The sequence below is a fragment of the Olea europaea genome, chromosome 21 (assembly GCF_002742605.1).
Source record: "Olea europaea var. sylvestris chromosome 21, O_europaea_v1, whole genome shotgun sequence".
In the NCBI taxonomy this organism is placed as follows: Eukaryota; Viridiplantae; Streptophyta; class Magnoliopsida; order Lamiales; family Oleaceae; genus Olea; species Olea europaea.
The window spans coordinates 1,750,136-1,769,702 of NC_036257.1; the positions used below are offsets into that span (position 1 = coordinate 1,750,136).

A 19,567-nucleotide genomic window follows, 5' to 3' on the forward strand; every position below is an offset into this window, starting at 1 on the left:
TCTGATACCACTGTTAGGATTTTTCCTCTCTTCAATGCTTGATCAATTCAGATTTACAGCATGAGAAAATAAGACACAGACTTGGTAGAACATAAACCCGGCAAAGAATCAGATTTTGACACAAGAATTTGATGTTTTCTGGAACAAATTTCTTCAACCACTGCAGGGAAATTTCCCCCCAGTCAATCTACCATTCAACAGAATATTACAGAGTGTTTATTTTCACAAAACACTAGCACTCATCACTCAAAAACGAGACACTACCAGAAAACTTTCAGAAAGTTACAAAGAGGTGTTGCAGAGACTTTTTCTCTCACTATCTTTCTTTCTCTAACTACAGAAAATCATCCCTCTTGCTCACAGAATGTGATTCCCCACACACTCACGTTTCACTCTTGCTTGCTCTCTCAAGTTATCAGCTTCGAGTCCTATTTATAGACAAAGGACTGTAGAGATATACAAGAAAATGTATGTAAGGTTCAGTTAAAACTAAAAACAGAAAATCTGTTAGAATCTAAGAGGCTCCAACTGATTTTCTAACTCATTAAACTGATTTCTAACTAAAGAGTTTAACCAACCGAATCAAGAGTTAAACAATTTCTTTACACAAAGAAACTAAAAGCTTAGAATCGCTGGCTACTCTCTCTCAACCTTTTTCTTTGATAATGCTCAGAGGGAGTTCTACTGTACCAATTACTCTGCTTCACATTTTCCGATTATAATATCTGAAGAAGCTAAAATAGTTCAATCACAAGTATAACTTTCAGTTCCACGTAAGTTTTATGGCGAACGTTTTGATGCCGGCAATGTATAAGCTGTGGTTTCTTGTTTTCCTATTTTCAGTTGTTCAGCTAAGCTACTTGGTGGCTTTAGTTGTTGCTCGAGGATCTTGGAACATCACCAGTAAATGGCAAACACTTAAGGGTATGAGATCTCTGTCTCTCTCCGTACATTGGCGTATCTGTGTATCAATTGCAAATTTGTGTGTTTTCTGCATCTTTTTGAGTGATTTTTCTCTGAAAGAAAAAAGGAAATAGTGAATTAAGATTCTTAGAGTTTTGTTTTGTTTTTGCAGTAAAAAAATGCCAGGCTGGAGTAAGTAGAGAGTTTTAACAATTTGGGTGATTTATGTTGATTTTCAATGATTTCTCTCAAAGTTTACAAGCATAAGAAGTATGGCTTAAAATTCTATTTATTTTGCCATCTTGTTATGAATCAAATGCGTTCTCATATGCTTCTCAACTGCTTGATGAAATGTCTACACAAGATGTTGTACCATTGACAACTTTGATATGCAACTTCGCCAAACAAAACCAGCATAAAGAAGCAATAACTTTGTTCTCAACAATGCTTCATTTGAATATCCAACCGAATGAGTACACTTTTGGTACTGTAACTCGTTCCAGTATTCTTTTAAAAGATCTCTACTTAGGCCAGCAGGTTCACTCTTTCGCGAAAAAAATTGGTCTTAATTTTGATATCTTTGTGGGTAGTGCAATGTTAGATCTCTACGTATTGTTAAACAATATTAGGGATGCTGAAAGGGTGTTTGACGATTCGTATGAACCAAATGTGGTTTCGACACAACTTTGATTGTGGTTATATTAAAGAAGGGCGATTAAATGAAGATATTCGGATCTTTTGGTCAATGCCAGAGAGAAATGTTGTTTCTTGGAATAATATGATCAGTGGTTGTAGCCAAATAAGGAGTGGGAAATATTATTTTAATAACATGCCTAGAAGAGTGCAATCGCTGCCAGGTAGTAGTGGTAGTGCTGGTAGGAGACTTTTAAAAAGATTGAAAAATTGTGCAATCACTGGTACTGTAGATATGGGGATAATTGTAAATACTTGCATCAACGGTCCACTGGGGATTGCTTTCCACTTTTGACTCCACTTGAAGGCCATCAGCAGGTGAAGATTGTGATATTTCTTGTTCTAGATCTGTATTTATGATTGATCGGCATATTGCGAATCCAAATTTATGACAAATGGTAATATTGACCATATTGTTCTTGATTTAATTTCGTTAGGTTCTCCGTTAGTTAGGTTATTGGGTCATTCACTTTGTTGAAGATTCAAACTGTTATGTTCTATGTTATTAGATCCTTAGGATTCTAGGCTTGATTCATCATGTTATATTTTGAGAAATCAATTCCAGAGCCCAGTGTCGTGCTCTGCTAAATGGGGCCATGGTTTTATCTTGATTTTTTTTTTATGGATATTAAAGTTGGCAAGTTAAAGGTCTTTGAATGAAATTGTTAACCATTATTGGTTTGTTTTCCTTTTTGAATAAATGGTGCTTTGCATAAATTGTGCAAGGTATGTTTCATGGTATTCTTATATGTTTGCTTCTATAAAACTCGTGTTCTTGGTCGACTCTTGATACCCTTTATTTGTGGTGTACATGTGAATGGTTTTAAATTGAATGAATTAAATGGTATAAGCAACATCAAAACCTTGATGCTTGGAAAATGAGTATATAACCTAATATTAGAGGTGTAGTCTGCCTTTTCTTTTCTTTTTTTTTTTTTATGGAGATTTGAATGTGAAGAATGGTGAACCCCTAGTTTATGACATCCATGACTAGCTCAAATATTTTATATTTATCTCAGTGAAATCCTTTTTTGTCCAACTTTGTTATAATCTCTATCCTAATCATGTTTTTGCATATAGTGAAAACAAAAAAGCTGTATTACTATGTAATTTGTGGTACATCTTTTATATTATGAAGGCACACTTGATGATTTTATATTTTCCATTCCATTAAATTTGGAATGCATCCTGTTAGGATCCAGAGTGACAACTAAGATTCCAAGTTCTAATAACAATTATGTTTGATGTCTTCAATACATAATTCTCTTCCCATGGTTATTGTTGTACTGGTATCAACGTGTTAAATAGTGTTTCGCCAACTTATTTATGCATCTGCGCACCTATTGTAAGTTCCTAGATATGCAACTTTTATATTTTTACAATAATAGATCTATTTCGGGCTCGTCTCCCAAATACAAGATAGCTATTGCTATGATGACAGCCGACTCCTTGCTACTTGTAGCATTTGAATCAAAAAGTAGCCTACTCAAGTGATAGCTAGGGCCTCGAGGTACCCAAGGTGATTATTGACCAGTCTTTTGATGGATCTTGGGCAGGTTGTTTTACATTGCACATTTACAATTGTTCCATGCTCTTCTACTTGCAGTTAAAGGTTGGCGGAGGTGAAGATTGCTTTCCTCATAATGGTCAACGGAACTTCAATAACAAGGTACTGTCTTCTGTATTCTACAATTAAAATTAAATTTGTTTTGGCAGGGTAGGGCATAAAAAGGATAGGACATAGATATCGGTATTTGACTATTTGTAGTCCATATTATGTTTTGCTTTGCCTACTGTGTGGACAATAGTTATATTTTCTAACTTATCAATTGACCATTCTAAATTCTCTCTTGAAGAAACTCCATAGAGCCACATGGATAGATAGCTGGCATTTGTCAAACTTCTCTTCAAGTTGTGATATAAGCTATATTTTACAAAGTTGAATGGAGTAAAATTTTTTTTTTTTTTTTTTTTTTCCTCTTAATTTCCTTAGCAAGTTGTCTGTCGCTTTTTGTTTTTGGTGTATGCCTAAAGTTGTATTAAATCTATTCATCATAAAGTCAGTTGAATTTGTGAAGTAGGCAACAAATCCAACTACAAAAAAATGCTAATCAAGTATGATGCATATTATAATTATTTTTTTTATGTTTTCTTGAAAAATCGATCGAAGGTCAGAAATAATGTTAATATGAAATCATGTCATGAGAGTGACGCAACGGTCTCACTTCTAGAGGAAGAAAAAATTTGGAAACGCCATTCCCATTACAATAAGAGCTTCTAAAAATCAAATTTTAAAAGCAAAGTTCCTTTTTGGCGCAAGTTATTTTAAATGTTTTTAAAAGCTTCATATTCAGTATTTATCCATTTTCGCATTCAACTTCACTTCATCCACACAATCATTGCAACAACTTCTCATTTCTTCTTCTCCATGCCTTTTTTACCCAATTTTCAATCTCAAAAATATATGTTCACATAAATGTTAGTGATTTTTGGGTTATGACTTTAAACCTTTTGCTAATCTCAAAAATAAGCCCCATGCAAACATAACTTATGGCATTCAGATTAGCCGATCCTACATTTATTCTTTAGAGCATCTGTTTGAAGTTTACATTTCACAATACATTGTACATAAGCTAATGATAGAACAACACTAGCCGTCAATAGGTAGATTTAATGAAGTTTAGATCTCAAAAATTATAGTATGAAATGATTTTCCCCCCTCACAGTTTAGCTGACTTTCTTAGAATATGACTCACACGTATGATGTATACCAACTTTTCTTTTTTCTTCTCTTTTCAATCGTCCCAAAATCAGATACACATCTTGGCTTAAGTATCGCCTATCCATTTTTTGAACGAGAATTGGCCCAAATTGTCCATGACTTATGGGGTTTCTACGTAAATGGTCCCTGACCTTTAGGATGGATCTAAATTCATGGGATAAATGCGTATTTTTAAAATGATTGAAAGCCTTAAGCGTGAGAAAAGATTTATGAAAGACAAAGTAGAATTTTTTATTATTATTATTATTATTATTATTTTTTTTTTGGTGAAATTGTAAAGTTGGTGGTTGAAGAAGATGAAGGCACAAAATCACCTGCAAAGTTTCAAAAGACCTACCATCTAGACAAACTTCATTTTTATGTTCAAATTTCCACTTTTTTAAGATATCACACTTTTTTTTATTTTTTACATTGTGTTATGTCTTCTAACATAAATTTTTTCCATTTGCAGGCTTTTGTATTTGAGTGTCTTTAGAGTTGAAAATTTGCATCATCTCACAATGAAAAAGTTTGGTAATTTCTTCTTTTTATGAATCTGTCTTACTAATTTAATGCCCTGGAAAATATATCACTTGGTATAATTGTTCTCTTTGGATTGTGGTGGCATACAACTCACTTGTAAGTGTTTCATTTTCTTCATTTCAACCTTTCTATCTTATGATAGTCGTGGAATTCTATTCCCATACACTAACTACAAAAAGTCATGTTTATATAATGTATAATATGATGAATGCTAGAAATTCATAAAATCTACCATCAATGACATTAGCCAAAAGAGATCTCAAGGATACATGGTCTTATAAAGTAAATTTTACGTTATAGGTTTTCACAATTCTATATCGAATCAAATTTCCATACAAGAAGCATTTCCCTATCACATTGGTAAAATAGTTTCTAATTAATACTAACTACACATCCTTAAAAATTCACCGCCGTCTTGGGTATTGAAAAAGGGGTTAACCTCATACTTTAATAACCTGTTGCTCGCTTGTTTTTCCCATTTTAAAACAAATATTATCTTGCATTGCTTGGTATTCTCTGCCATAATAACACCCTCAATGGCATCATCATCTTTGGTTAACTCAATTTCTTCTTCACAATTCAGTGTTCGTCCTTCAATTTAGGTTCAAGAGGCAATTTATCATGCTGGTTCTCTTGTGGAATTTAAATTGGGTTTACCAACTTGAGAAGAATGCCTAGAGGTTGCAATTGAAAAAATTGGATTGCTAGAACATCATGTACAAATATTGCAGTTATAGTCAATAATCATTGTTCAAAGGCAGCTACTTTAGAAGGTAGTTATGAACTATATATTTTGTTTTTTCTTTTTCATTTTTTGATATGTACTTTATAGTTTTCCTATGAATATATTGGGATCTATAATTTCTCACCATGTTTTACGTGCTACAACTTTAGGATTCAAAGTTGATAAGATAGTGCACAAATGGAATGAGATGAATGATGCATCAGGTAGCAAACTCGTGTGCGTCTTTTTTGCCTAGAACCATTGATCAGTAACTGATAGAAGGCTACCATTGGAGCTGATTTCTTGATAAAGGAGGTGCAGTTCGAAGATAGATTCTTTAATTTACAAGTTCGAGTAAACTCATTTGTTTTGGTCTAGAAATATCATTTGTGAATAACATTTTATGATTGTTGATTGTCTGCTAACTGTTGCGTATTGGATTCGTATAGGAGTTTCAGTTTTAACCTTTTAAAAAAAAAATTATTTAGTTTCTATTCGTAATTGAAGCCACTTCACGGTAATTCAAAAGTTTCATTGTAATGTTATTAATTGAGTAACAATTTAATGATGTAGCTATTTTTTTTTCTTTTTATAAAATGAAGAAGTTTATGCATGCCTTATATATAATCATGTTTCAGCTTAGTTTGTGGAAAAGAACTACATTACTATGATGTTTATAGCTGTAAATTTAATAATATTGGATACAAAATATTACGAACTAAAACAATATATAACCTCAATAAACTGGTAGCTGTAACGAGAAGTTAATATAATGAATACCAAATGTTCATATCAAGAATCAAAACTGTAAAAAGAAAAGAAAAGAAAAGAAAAGTAAGTCAATTTAAACCAACTTATAAATATCTTTCACATTTATAAATGATTTTTTCTTAAAATTACGGAGTTTATTTTTAAAATTAATCAACTAACGTGCAACGCATGTTCACTTTACTAGTTATGTACAAAAAAGTGTTTAAAAAGTTTAACCAATGCAATTGTATTAATACTAAAACACTTTTTGATACAAGCCGTCATTTGAGAAAACATTTAGGACCTAATGTTTTTGCTTTAGAATATGCTAGAATGATCGGTAGTCTCATGTATATCATGAAATGTACAAGACCTAATATAGCATGTGCAATCAGTAGACTTAGCAGGTATACTAGTAATCCTGACGGTGAACATTGGGATGCTCTCATTCGAGTCATAAGGTATTTGAGCTACACTCTAGATTGGGAAATACATTATACCGAATTTCCTGGTGTACTTGAGAGATATTGTGATGCTAATTGAATTTTCGATACCAATAAAAGTATATCTACGATTGAATATGCTTTTACATTAGCGGGCGGTGCTGTGTCTTGAAAGTCCACTAAGCAAACCTGCATTGCGAAATCTACTATGAAATCTGAATTTATAGCTTTAAATAAGGCAGATGAGGAGGTTGAATGGTTAAGAAATTTTCTTATGGATGTTCCTTTATGATCTAAACCATTTCAAAATATTTTTGTCCTTTATGACAGTCAAACAGCTATTTCAAGAGCTTAAAATTCATCCTACAATGAAAAGTCCAGACACATTCGTATGAGGTATAATATTGTGCGTCAGCTGTTTAAGGATGGGGTTATAGCTATTGATTACGTGAAGTCAACTGATAATATTGCTGACCATTAACCAAAGGATTAGCTAAAGAACTAGTTCAGAAAATATCGAGGAAGATGAAATCCAACCTTGCAATTGGCGATATCATGGACGAGGTCCAATAGGACAACAAAGTTATTGGAGTGATTTGTGAGAGTACTACATTGGATTTATTTCAAACCCCTCCATATGATGTGTAGTATCAACTATATTGATTAGTGGATAACTTAATTCTTTTAATGTTTACCATAGTTGATATTCAGTGGCGTGTTTAGATACAATACACCCTTGATAGAAGCACCTATTTGAGTGTGGAAGTGTGGCCGCTTTCTATGAGAATTGAGGCTAATTCTCAAGAGTACTCAAAGAAATTGAGAAAGTTCACGGCAAAAATAAACACAACCACAAGAACTCAATGATTATTTTAGAGGTTATGTGTGTGTTCAATTGTCCCAGTTTGCCATTATAATTGTAGAGTTAAAGACATAGTTCACTCTATAGTTAGCAAGCTCGATGGAATATACAAAGTCAAGGTTCAAGTCGATAGATATCTAAGCTTCCGTGATTTCTACAGTACTTCAAAGTAATATTTATATTTATCTCATTTCTTTTTATGTGGGGATTTGTTAGATATTTATACAATATAATGTGTAAGAAATAACTAATTTAGATAAAGTACCCAAGTGATAGAAAGTGTGGAATTTGTGTGGGAGGTTGAGGGGTTCGGGTCACATACCACCCAATGATAAAAAAGTTTTTGATTGGGGTATTGGGCTCTTAGGCTTCCTTGATTAGAATAATAATAATTATTTTTTTAATTATAATTGATTTTGAAATTATTTAATGGATCAAACTAGCTAGTATAATATAACCGTTTTTCAACAACCCACTATCTATAACCTATTATCCACGTTCCATTAAAAACTGTAAATCTTTCTGAATCATAGTGGAGGTAGTTATATATATTCTGCCTATATAAACATTCATATGATTTTGAAAAAATATACATCAAAAAACGAAATTATAATTTCCATATTCTATAATTTTTACACCGAAATTATACATTTTACACTAAAGAGTTCTGAAACTATACGTGATTTTTGTGCAAGTGATTTGTTTGATCGTTGTATCCTGTGAGTAATGTCCACAGAGATCGCAACAGTTATTGATGGATAATTTCACTTTAGAACATTGTACTGTCATGAAACTCGATCAGTAAATAAATTTTATTTCTACATTTTATTATTCTGCAAGTTATTGCAACTAATTATTTTCAAACATTCTTTTCGAACCCACCTTGAACCTTAATTTTTATTTTTATTTTTAATTTTAAAATTGAACAAATCATATTTAAAAACATAAATAAATAAATATAGATGATAAATAAGGATAATTAATCTCAGCCTATAGAAACATCGCCAGCCAAAGTATATAGTATATATTTGCCATCTCTATTCAATTAATAGCTAATCATTTATTTGACCTTTTGTTTAAATTATTATATATCATGCTTTTGTTGATATAGTCCCTACAATTAATACAGATTATTTAAAATTTATTTTCCTCCAAATTCATTTCAATCACACTTTATTTAATAAAACAATTTTGCATATGCATCACTCACCTTTTTCTATTTTTTAGCGGGTCGTTCTCCAAAAATAATTTTTGACCAGATCCCTAGTTTGATGTAGATTAAAATCGTATTTTTAGTAAGTTTTGATAAAAAGTAAGAAAATATATGATGAAAAATTATGAATTGCATGAAATCTTTGTTTGTCGTCATCTAAAAATTTAAATTGTTTGTTAGATAATTATTCTTCATTACAAATTCACTTAATAAAATATTCTATCCATACTCCCAAACTGTCTGCCGTTGGATCTCACTCAAATCTCGCGATTCCCTTAATCGAACGCTTAGTAACCTTTCTCTCAATAATTTATTTATTATATAAGATAAGAAGTTGCACCCCACAAGTTTTCTGTTCGAAGAATAGTTTCTGTTTCATCCACTCTTTTGCTCTGGGATTTCTCCCTATATACATACAGATATACATACAAAAAACTGTGAATGTATTTCTCATATTGATCTTGCCTATTGATTTTTCGTTTTTCTTTTTTTCTTTCCCTCTCGGATTTTTCTCCTTCGGAGCTTTGACGGAAATGGAGATGATTTCAATGGAGGATTCAAGCTATGTTATGATTTACTTCTATGCATTAGGTGGCGGAATCGTCGCAGGAAATCGAATAGCTCGAAGATTTGTGAAGACTTTTATAATACCTATAAGGCCGCGATGTTGTAAGTTTAGGGTTTTCTGAACGTTCTGTTAGGGATTTATTAATTTCCTGTCTTTACTTGTTTTGGTTGCACTTGTGGGGAATCGAGCTTGTAGTTCGAATTCAGCGAGGAATTTGGGGATTTTGTCTTCGTTAGTTGAATCTGAATTTTGGAAATTTAGTGTGAAATTCCCTATTCTCTTATTGAATTCCTGAAAAATGCTAAAACATGGGCGATTAGTTTTAAATGAAGTTAGAAATGTGAATTTGGGCATATTTATGGAGTTTGAGATGTCTACGGTTTCATATGGTTTTAATCAAATTTGCAATTCCATGTAATAAAATTGGCATTTCGTTGTTTATGCTGTAAATCTTGCTCACGCTTTGAGTAAGGTACGACTATTCTGTGGAAATTGGACCTCCTAGGTTTTCATTTAGTTGTCATAAGGTTCAGACTTAGGGAATTTGTTATAGATTTGAATGGCGGGGAGGAGGGAATTAGGGTTTCCAAAGATGAATGCTGTCAGTTTGAAAGAACAGTTGGTGAGGACAACTCTGCGGAATGTGAGATCACAGGGGCACATGTATGTTGAGCTCAGGGAAGATGGAAAGAAGTTGTTATTCTTCTGCACATTGTGTCTTGCACCGTGCTATAGTGATGCAATATTATTTGATCACTTGAAAGGTAGTCTACACTCTGAAAGGCTTGCTGCTGCAAAATCTACATTGTTAAAACCAAATCCATGGCCATTTAATGATGGTGTGTTTTTCTTCCATGATGATTCATCAGAACAAGATAAGAGTTTACTTGTTTCAACTTCCGAGAGATTTAAGCTGTTAGACACCCATCATGTAGATGAAGATAGCCTTCCTATTGTTAGTTTTGATGAGAACTTGGGACGTAATGATGTTTCACACGTTGGTGAGGATGATATGGGTTGTGATGACAGCTCCCATGATCAGAATCTGAATGGAAATGGTTCTGATCTGGTTATTCCAGGCGTTCTCCAGAAAGAAGAGGTATGTGATTTGGTTGTGAGGCAGATGGGTGTTGGAAGAATTGCTGCTAGGATTAGTGAGAAGGATGGGGTTTCTAATGAAATTTGTAAAATATGGTGTGAATGGCTGGTGAATAAGGATTCTGCCAATGAGGATACTGACTTGGTTTTGGAGCACGACTTCGCTGTTGTTGCCTTTGCTTATAATTACAATTTAGGTCGAAAGGCTTTACTTGGTGACATTAGATATTTGCTTCCCTCTAGTCATCATTCAGAAGCTGCGGACAGTGGCAGTTCTAGAAGCAAGAAGCGGAAGTCATTTTCTGATCCAGAGGACGTCAGTGAGGGTCTAAGTAACCAAAATGACTCTTCTGGAGAAGAGTCTCAATCTTCAAATAATCCAAACTCAAAATTTCTGTTAGCTGGGAATGATGATCAGCTGGTGCAATCAAGAATCATCGTAAGCAAAACCATGAGGAAAGAGTTGAGAAGACAGCATAATGTTGCTTCTGAGAGGTTGTGCGATATCTGCCAACAGAAAATGCTCCCGGGTAAAGATGTTGCTGCACTCTTGAACAGGAAAACTGGTAGACTTGTTTGCAGCAGTAGAAATTTGACTGGGGTATAACTCCCTAGCACTTACCACAGATTTATGTTGTGGTTCAGAATGAAGATTCTGATATTTAATAATTTTCTCCTTTGCAATTATGTATATAAGCTTTTATAATTGTGTTTATGTAGGCTTTTCACGTATTCCATATATCGTGCCTCATTCACTGGATACTTCTATGTGAAACTGAAATTTATGCAAATCGGTCAGTAGCACCTCAAGCGAAAAGAAAATCCAGGAGAAAGGTTAGAGGGAAGGATGGTGAAACAGAGAAGAAAGATGAGATAAAAGCCTCAAGCAAGCAAATCTACTCCGTGTTTTGCCCAGAATGCCAGGGCACCGGTATAAACATCAATGGTGAGGAACGGGAGAAACCAACTATACCACTTTCTGAGGTTTGTAATCATGGCTGCTGTTTTAAATTTTCTCATCCAAACCTTCATTTCATTGCGCGTAGTTTGAATGGATTTATTTCCCTCTTGTCAATATCAGTCTTATTCTCTTGGATTATTGATCTTGTAATTTTATCTATGCTTTCTGAAAAGTTGGGGAGAGAAGGTTTGGAGTTGTGCACCCGGTACAAAGATGTTAGTCTTCTTATTTCTAAGGATTTGATGCCATTTTATGCTGAAGACTCTTCTTTCATTTCAGATGTTTAAGTATAAGATCAAACTAAGTGACGCCCATAAAGCATGGATGAAACATCCTGAGGCATTGCAGAACTGCTCAATGGGCTTTCATTTTCCCCGTCAGTCTGAGGATATATGTCAGGTAAAGCTGACCTAATTTTAGATCAACTTCATTGCAAAGAAGATAGTTACGGTGATTAAAGTTTGTTTTTTCCCTGTTCAGTTTTTTGGAAAAGTATATATCAGATGTTATATGTTGAGTGAAAAACCTTCATGGAGGTTACTATTTTCATTAACTTGCTTATTTCCAGGAGAATGTAGTTTCACTCAAATTGCTGCGTTTCTATCGTGTCAATGAATAAATTTGAGCTCCCGGACGCTGAGATGGAAGACTTCCGTTAAAGAATCAACAACGTTGACATGTAGAACTCGTAACTAATGGCTGTATTGTGGTGTAAATGCCGTGGTTCTGAAAACAGTGGGCTACTTAGTTGAGTTGTATATGCTTAGAAGACAGTTGACCTTCGTCAATGAATTCTGTGTATATATCCTGCTATCTGACTGGTGCATATGCTAGTATTTTGTACAAATAAAATCGACTTGACGTTGATCAGTTGCTGCTTTATATTGAATAGCTTATTGCAGATACAAGTTCATTTAGATGGATTGCCCTGTTATGCTAGAATGTATCTTTCTCATTAGAGTGAACCAGGGGCGGATCCAGCACCTGGCGAGCCGGCGCGGCCACCCGTGCTGGATTGGTGGAGAAAAATGGTTAATAGAAATTAGTGTTAAATGTTTCTATATATATAATATTTGTAGCAATTCTCAACGAATCAGCGTGCAGGTGAGATGGACAGGCGTTGCTTCTCCATGTATTGTCACACAGGTTCGATTTCCTTCCACAGCACTTCACTCCTTTATTTTTAAAAGTAATAATGAAATATTAATTAATAATTACCCTGACATTCAACAAAAGGGAATGTTGCTTATATGGCAGAGGGTCCCTGTGTATGTGAAAGGTACGTGGTTCAATTCCATGTAATTCCATTTTTGGTTCAAATTTTTAATACAATAAATAATACTTAAACAATTATATGTAATTAATTTTCATTTTCGAAATAATTTCTTTAAAAATTTTATTGACTCAAATTATTACTTCATAATATATATACTTTTATTGTTAGGTTTTATCAATTTATTTTATAAAATTCAAATTTGGACAACTTAAGTGTTGCTTTTTATTATTTTAAGAATTCGAAAACACTTTTTCTTTTGAGATTAAAAATTATTCTAATTCTAAAATTCATTATTTTGAAAATTTTGCATAACATTCGTGAAGCTCGGAGCTCATCTTTACCGTTTTATCATTATTTATGTATAAACTCTATCTTATCTCATTTAAGTTTGAAATTTTTTTTGAAACTTGATCATGCATGTATTGTGGGAAAATGTTTTTTTTTTTCTCATTGTTTTGGGTTGTATTAGATTATATTTTTAGTTGGATACGACTTTTGTGTTTTAGTGTATTTATACATTGATTGAAATTTTTTTTAATATTATTTAATTAAATATTAATAAACAATTTTACTATTGCGATTGTGAGTTAATGGCCGCCCTAGCTGATTCGATATTCTGGATTCGCCACTGAGAATATGTGTATATACCCCTAACGTAAGTAACCATATATGTTGCACTAATTAATAACTAAAAACATAAATCGAATCACTACAAATGTAACAACTGCCAGGTTAAAGAGAACCCCCAATAACTCACTCATTAATTCAAGCACAAAATATTTAACTAATAATCAGAGTAATCAAGTTTTGGTGAAGTGTTTTCTTTTCAAAGAAACAGTTATAAGCTGCATTAAAAATTCAAAGGTGGTTTATGGTACGAATCAGTAGCATTATATAAACCCTTTTAGCTGTCCTACATTCTCACAAATCAACATTCAATACCAATCTTTACTTGCAAATTGAGATGAGTTTCAATTTTGTTCTCTTGGTTCTTCTTGGTATTCTTATTTGTACCACCAATGCAAGAAAGCTTATTGGCATAGAGGGTTCTTTCTACGATGAGAAAAAATTCTTTGATCACTGGGATTTAGGAGGTGGAGGTGGAGGTGGAGGTGGTGGTGGTGGAGGGTTCAGTGGAGGAGGAGGTGGAAGAACGGAAGGAGGTTCTGGTTCGGGAGGAGGATTGGGTGGTGGGTTCGAAAATGGTGCTCAAGGAGGAAGTGGAGGTAGAGGTGAAGGATCTGAGGGTGGTTCTAGTTATGGAGGAGGATTGGGTGGGGGGCTCGGAAGTAGTTCTGAAGGAAGGGGTGGAGGATTTGGTGGAGGTGGAGGTAGAGGAACAGGGGGTGGTTCTGGTTTTGGAGGAGGATTTGGTGGTGGGTTTGGAAATGGTGCTCAAGGAGGAGGAGGAGGAGGTTTTGGTGGCGAAGGCGGATTGGGTGGAGGATCTGGTAGTGGATTTGGTGGAGGAGCTGGTGGTGGAATAGGAGGTGGTGGAATCCCTTGAGTAATTAAAGAAGTTTTAGTCCTTGTATTTTCATCTCATAATAACCATTCCTTGCCTAGCGATTTCATGGCTCCGTACGAAAAGGGAAAAAAAAAATGTAGAGTCTTTGAACTATTATACTAAAGATGTTTGATTTACTCAAGATTAATTGAAACAAATTAGTTAATATATATGAGCTTCACTGTTTGATTAATTAGATTACTTCCATTTCCCATGGTTATTTCTTCCATGAAAATATTTATATTTTACAAGGTTAATTTTTGTTCACTCTTATGATTATGTCACAAATTTAAATAGCAAAATATGGATTTCATTCCCAAATTTCAGATTTAATATGTTTAAAGGGAACAATTCCAGCATTAAAATATTATGTTTTCTAAACGAATAAAACCCGTCGAATGTATATTTCCAACTTAATAAATCCTATCTAACTTGATTGCGATGTTCAATTTAGGGTCAGCTTTGACATGCATGATTAATCGGGGGGGGGGGGGGGGTGTCTAATATCACACAAGCGAGGAAGAATTTGATAATTTATTTTCCATAAGGCTTGACACAAATTAAAATTCTATTTAACAATCATTATTTAAAAACTCTTTTTTTATCATACTTATTTTCAATTGTATATTCTCAACACCGAATATGTTTCATGAAAACCCGGAAGTGTTTTCCATTTTTTAACCACGTAATCATCATAAAGTTACTAGTCAAATATTCATTCTTAACAAAAAATGACTATCAAACATGGGCTAAATAGCATGAAATGGAGCCAAAAACATTCCTAAATTTATTGGTCATTTACATTTTCTACCATAGATTGACATAGCTTCTATACTTCATAAATGAATTTTTTGGTTGTTTTTCTATTTTTGAGACAAAAGACATTATTTGTGAGAGACAAAAGACAAAGAGCTGTGAGATCTCCATCGTAAATTTCTTCAATTTAGAGTTTGCTTGAGAGACTTTATTTGAAGTGGATTGGAGAACAAGTGGTTAAGGAAACGCTTAGCGAATATTTTCACTGATGAGTGGGCGTAGTTTTTATATTGAGATAAACAACTGAAAGTGTGTTTCTATGTATGGGTCTTATTTTTTTTTTTCATTCCTCATTGAATTGCAGGTTTGGAATTATCCATAGTAGTTCATCGCTTGTCGTTCTGTTTATTATTACTCTTGTAAGATAGATTTTTCGATTATGTAGGGACATCAAGAACTCAATAAGAGTGAAAGGAGGTGCCAAATTCAAATTTTAGACTGCAAGAAATTATCAGTAGAAACTTGCTTGCATGTTGCACAAAATGAGATGCTCTGAGATTCTGTTTTGATAAGATGTGCATAAAACAGAAATTCTATTTTCCGTTAAAATTGAAAACGAAAAATAATTAGGTGTGAAAGATTGTATTAGGTCTCAATAGATTTTGGGTGTGGGGTGGCTTCATCTTGAGTTTCCCTTCAAGTCCATGCCAATGGTTGCGTTGAAATTGTATAAGAGACAAGACAATTATCATGTAAAAGATGTATCTCATGAGATTTGATTTGCTCCAGGTATACGCACTAGGTGTAGTGTTACGTTGTAAACATATATCAATAGATTCGAAATTATATTTATTATATCAGAGACTCGTTAAAGACATAGAGGGGAAATTAACTTAAATTTCTTTCCAAGTGATATTAGTTCTTTAATCTCTTTTTATATTTATGGTTGTTAGGATATTTGAAGATACAAAAACCTTGAATCAAAATCTAATAACACATTTCATAATATTCATAATTTTTATCATTTTCAACCATATATTTCATCAATTTTTATAAAAAATTGTTAAAATTTTTATCAAAAACTTTGTCAAACAACTCCTTAATGTAATTCTTAATTCATAGCATAGAAATACTCCAAATTCGTAAATAAGATTCGTTTAGTAACTTTTCATGATAGGAAATAAGTTGAGGTATAATGCTACAACAACCATAGGCATAATGCCATAACAGCCGTATGTGGCATTTATATATTTAATCTCTCTTCGTTTTAGATAAAAATCAGATTTTTTTCTAAATTTTTGTAGAGGTTGATGGAACGTTTGATTCAAAAATGGTAGATCCTAGAAAATATAGGATTAAAATTTATTGTTAATTTTAATATATATTTTTGGTCAAATCAAACAAGATCTTAATATTCTATCTATTACATGTCAATATAAAGTCTCCATTTCAAAATGATTCAAGGCTTCCATATTAACCCATGATAGTATTCGATTGCAAACAAAGTCTTTAACCTGGGCGGGTGGATCATACACTTCACATTTATGCACATTATTTCCCATCATAGGACAAGATCCATCTTGACAGCAGCAAATTTTGTGCATTTATTCTTTGTGTTGAGATTTACTTTTGTTGTTCAAATTGTTGTTCAAATAAAGATTTGAACAACAAAAGTAAATCTCAACACAAAGAAGAAATGCACAAAACTTGCTGCTGTCAACATAGATCTTGTCCTATGATGAGAAATAATGTGCATAAATGTGAAGTGTATGATCCACCCGCCCACGTAAAAGACTTTGTTTGCACAAATTATTTCTGCAAATTTTGAAACCAAATTTCATGCCTACTATGAATAAATTTTGAAATCAGGACAGACGATGGAGCAAACCACAGAGTAATATAAGACTGCCACCTAGTTGATGAGCAAATGGACAGCCACAGACCAACTCTAAAGAGGAGAGAATATAATGACAATTATGTCCCAACAATGTCATCCATTTAATTTGGGACTTTGCCGAGAACTAAAGGAAGACAAAATATACATATAACGAACTACATAATATTGAATATTTCTTATTGTACAAACCAAACTTGACCCACAGGTAGCGTAAAAGGAAATTGATGCTGGTAGCTCACAGCTGGGATGACAACCCCTCACAAGTTGCCCCCCGGGGGAGGGGGGAGGGGGAGAGGGGGCCTCAATAAAAAAATGAGGGCAGGCCTCACATGCTGTACATTACATTTACATGTAACTCAGTCCAGAGTAAAAATAGGCAAAAATCCAACATAAAAACAAAATTATATTATTTAACGAACAAAAATTGGGTAATAAATTTCAAGTTCAAGAATTGAAGAATAGGGTACAAAACCAGAAAAGAAAACACAAATATCACTTTACATCAAACAATCCTAAAAATTGAATAATTTTTTCTTATTTAATGAAAACAACCCATTAAAGATATTAGACAAACAGTTCGAATTTCTGTCATTTCTTGAAGTGCTTAACCTTGTACCATCCTTTCTTGCAAGAATCCCCAACAATCTTGAAACCCTTTTTGAATATAATCTGGAGCTCCTTTGCTCTGTCCTTTACCTGATTCTCGAAGCCTCCCATTTTTCCGAAACAAACACAGTATAGAGAGAGAGAGAGAGAAGTTTTATTATAGTAGAGATTTGAGCTTAAAAGTGATAAATAAAAATGGTGGGATTGAGGTTTATAAGGTTGTAGGAAAGTGGTGGGATCCAACACACAGTGGGGACGTGGCTGTAATCCAGTGGATTTCGTCTGTATAGATCTAATCTTTCGTATTTGTGACGTTGATTGCGGGGATAATTGATAAGATTCAAATATTCGAAGGCCATGTTTGGCTGGAACAATAGCTTATAAGCACCTTTGAAACTTTACACAAATATGGACCCTTTTTTTGGGTCCAATCATGAGAAAGATGTGTCAAATTCAGGCAGACCACCAACTCACCCGTTAGTAATTAATTTTGATTACATATTTGATGAAATTTATAATTTTTCAATAAAATATTTTATTAATTTCTATCAAAATTTATTAAAAATTTAATTTTAATTCTTATCAAATAGGAACTTAGTTTTAGGGATGGAGTGTCCAAATAATTAATAACCTTTATAAATATATTTGAATAATTTGTTTTTAAAAGACTTATTACATTATGTCAACATAAATAACTTATTTATCTTTAATATGATTAACAATAGATTTTGTTACTAAATTTTTTTGAAGTAATTTTATTTTGTAAAAGTAAAGTTATTTCATATTTTGATAAATTAGATTTCTTAATTCTAAGTAGAAAGAAACTCTTATTTAGCCCTCATTTGATTTTCATTATTTGCTCATTAAAATGAAAAATATGATCTTTATCCATCACATCAAGTCACCATATTTGATTTTCTATCTTTTGTGTGGGTCCCGTAACGACTATATTTTTCATTTTCATTTTTACATTAATGTGTACCAAACGGGATCTTAATCTTGATTAATAAAAGAATTACTTATTTCGACTTATAAGCCAGTTGTCTTTCATTTTCGTGTAGATTTTATTTGTATTTTAATAAAATAATTTTGAACATAATCTCAAATAGTCATCAACAGTTGTCAATTACTTCACGCCAGCAATTAATTTTGAGAAAATTGAAGTTGACTATTATATTAATATTTCTTTCTGTACATAAATATAGTAAATTAAGCTTTAAAGTCAATAAATTTCAACCACATATTTTATAGGATTTATATTTTTTTAATTATATTTTTCATCAACTTTTATCAGAATTTGCTAAAAGTTTAATTTAAATTTCCATCAAACGGGGGCTAATTATTTTTAAGTTGAAAGGAACTTATAAGTTAAAACTAACATTCACAGACAAGGCGTAAATTTACAGGTAATTGTTAAAAAATAAAAAATAAAAAAGTCAATTCTATAATCTTAAAAGTATTAATGTGCATTAATTTTCCAAAAGATATTATTTAATATTAACACGTACAAAATTTGAACTGGAATGGCAAATTCCACGGTGCCACCGCAGAAACCTCTGGCATTCTGTCGCATCAGATGGGTCAAATGTGCCTTGTGAATATAATCAATTTTAAAACTAATACACTGTTTAGCTTTCTTTCTGTTTGTTTCTTCATACAAATTCGATACTTCGCCACTGTTTGGCTCCCATTACATGAAAAAATTAATCAGTGTAACAGTATTTTTCTGAAAAATGAATTGTTGAAAAAGAAGGAAAATTTTTCGATTTACGTATAATATTATTTTATAGAAAATTGTGTGATTAAAAATAAGAGAGAGAAAAATGAAAATGTAATGTAATATAAATTAATGGGGCGAAACAATAGATGAGAATATGAAAATTAAAAGACGTCTATATAAAGATAATATCACTTATGAAAAAAATGAACGTCAATCATAATATTATTTGTTTATTCCAAAATTATATACTCATCAATGTTTGAATAGGAGAATAATTAAATGGAAA

At 32.7% G+C, this 19,567-nt stretch overlaps 2 protein-coding genes and 1 long non-coding RNA gene across 7 annotated transcripts; all 3 read left to right on the forward strand.

Annotated features, from left to right (window-relative positions):
* The first annotated feature begins 238 nt into the window (after positions 1 to 238).
* On the forward strand, positions 239 to 6,169 carry LOC111370366. Of its 5 annotated transcripts, XR_002698391.1 has the most exons (8): positions 239 to 754; positions 844 to 924; positions 1,076 to 1,914; positions 2,985 to 3,115; positions 3,203 to 3,265; positions 4,830 to 4,891; positions 5,484 to 5,673; positions 5,795 to 6,169. It is a non-coding gene; the product is annotated as an uncharacterized LOC111370366 (long non-coding RNA). The 5 variants fall into 5 exon arrangements; XR_002698393.1 differs by having other exon boundaries at positions 239 to 924; positions 5,503 to 5,673; XR_002698390.1 differs by having other exon boundaries at positions 240 to 924.
* A 3,063-nt stretch (positions 6,170 to 9,232) lies between these two features.
* Positions 9,233 to 12,436, forward strand: LOC111370367. The gene is made up of 4 exons (XM_022992043.1): positions 9,233 to 11,159; positions 11,279 to 11,542; positions 11,799 to 11,918; positions 12,088 to 12,436. The coding sequence occupies exons 1-4, from the start codon at positions 10,020 to 10,022 to the stop codon at positions 12,136 to 12,138; spliced, it is 1,575 nt and encodes a 524-aa protein (XP_022847811.1). The 5' UTR covers positions 9,233 to 10,019; the 3' UTR covers positions 12,139 to 12,436.
* A 322-nt stretch (positions 12,437 to 12,758) lies between these two features.
* On the forward strand, positions 12,759 to 14,302 carry LOC111369994 (glycine-rich protein 5-like). Its single transcript, XM_022991713.1, has 2 exons — positions 12,759 to 12,798; positions 13,704 to 14,302. The coding sequence occupies exons 1-2, from the start codon at positions 12,759 to 12,761 to the stop codon at positions 14,300 to 14,302; spliced, it is 639 nt and encodes a 212-aa protein (XP_022847481.1).
* The last annotated feature ends 5,265 nt before the right edge of the window (positions 14,303 to 19,567 follow it).

What these genes read in the sequence shown, in the direction of transcription:
- LOC111370367 (XM_022992043.1), top strand. Translation starts at nt 10,020, where the DNA reads ATGGCGGGGAGGAGGGAATTAGGGTTTCCAAAGATGAATGCTGTCAGT. An exon ending in GCAGTAGAAATTTGACTGGG is followed by an intron (nt 11,160 to 11,278) that starts GTATAACTCCCT and finishes GTGTTTATGTAG; the next exon opens with GCTTTTCACGTATTCCATAT. An exon ending in CAACTATACCACTTTCTGAG is followed by an intron (nt 11,543 to 11,798) that starts GTTTGTAATCAT and finishes CTTTCATTTCAG; the next exon opens with ATGTTTAAGTATAAGATCAA.
- LOC111369994 (XM_022991713.1), top strand. Translation starts at nt 12,759, where the DNA reads ATGTTGCTTATATGGCAGAGGGTCCCTGTGTATGTGAAAG. An exon ending in GGTCCCTGTGTATGTGAAAG is followed by an intron (nt 12,799 to 13,703) that starts GTACGTGGTTCA and finishes AAACCCTTTTAG; the next exon opens with CTGTCCTACATTCTCACAAA.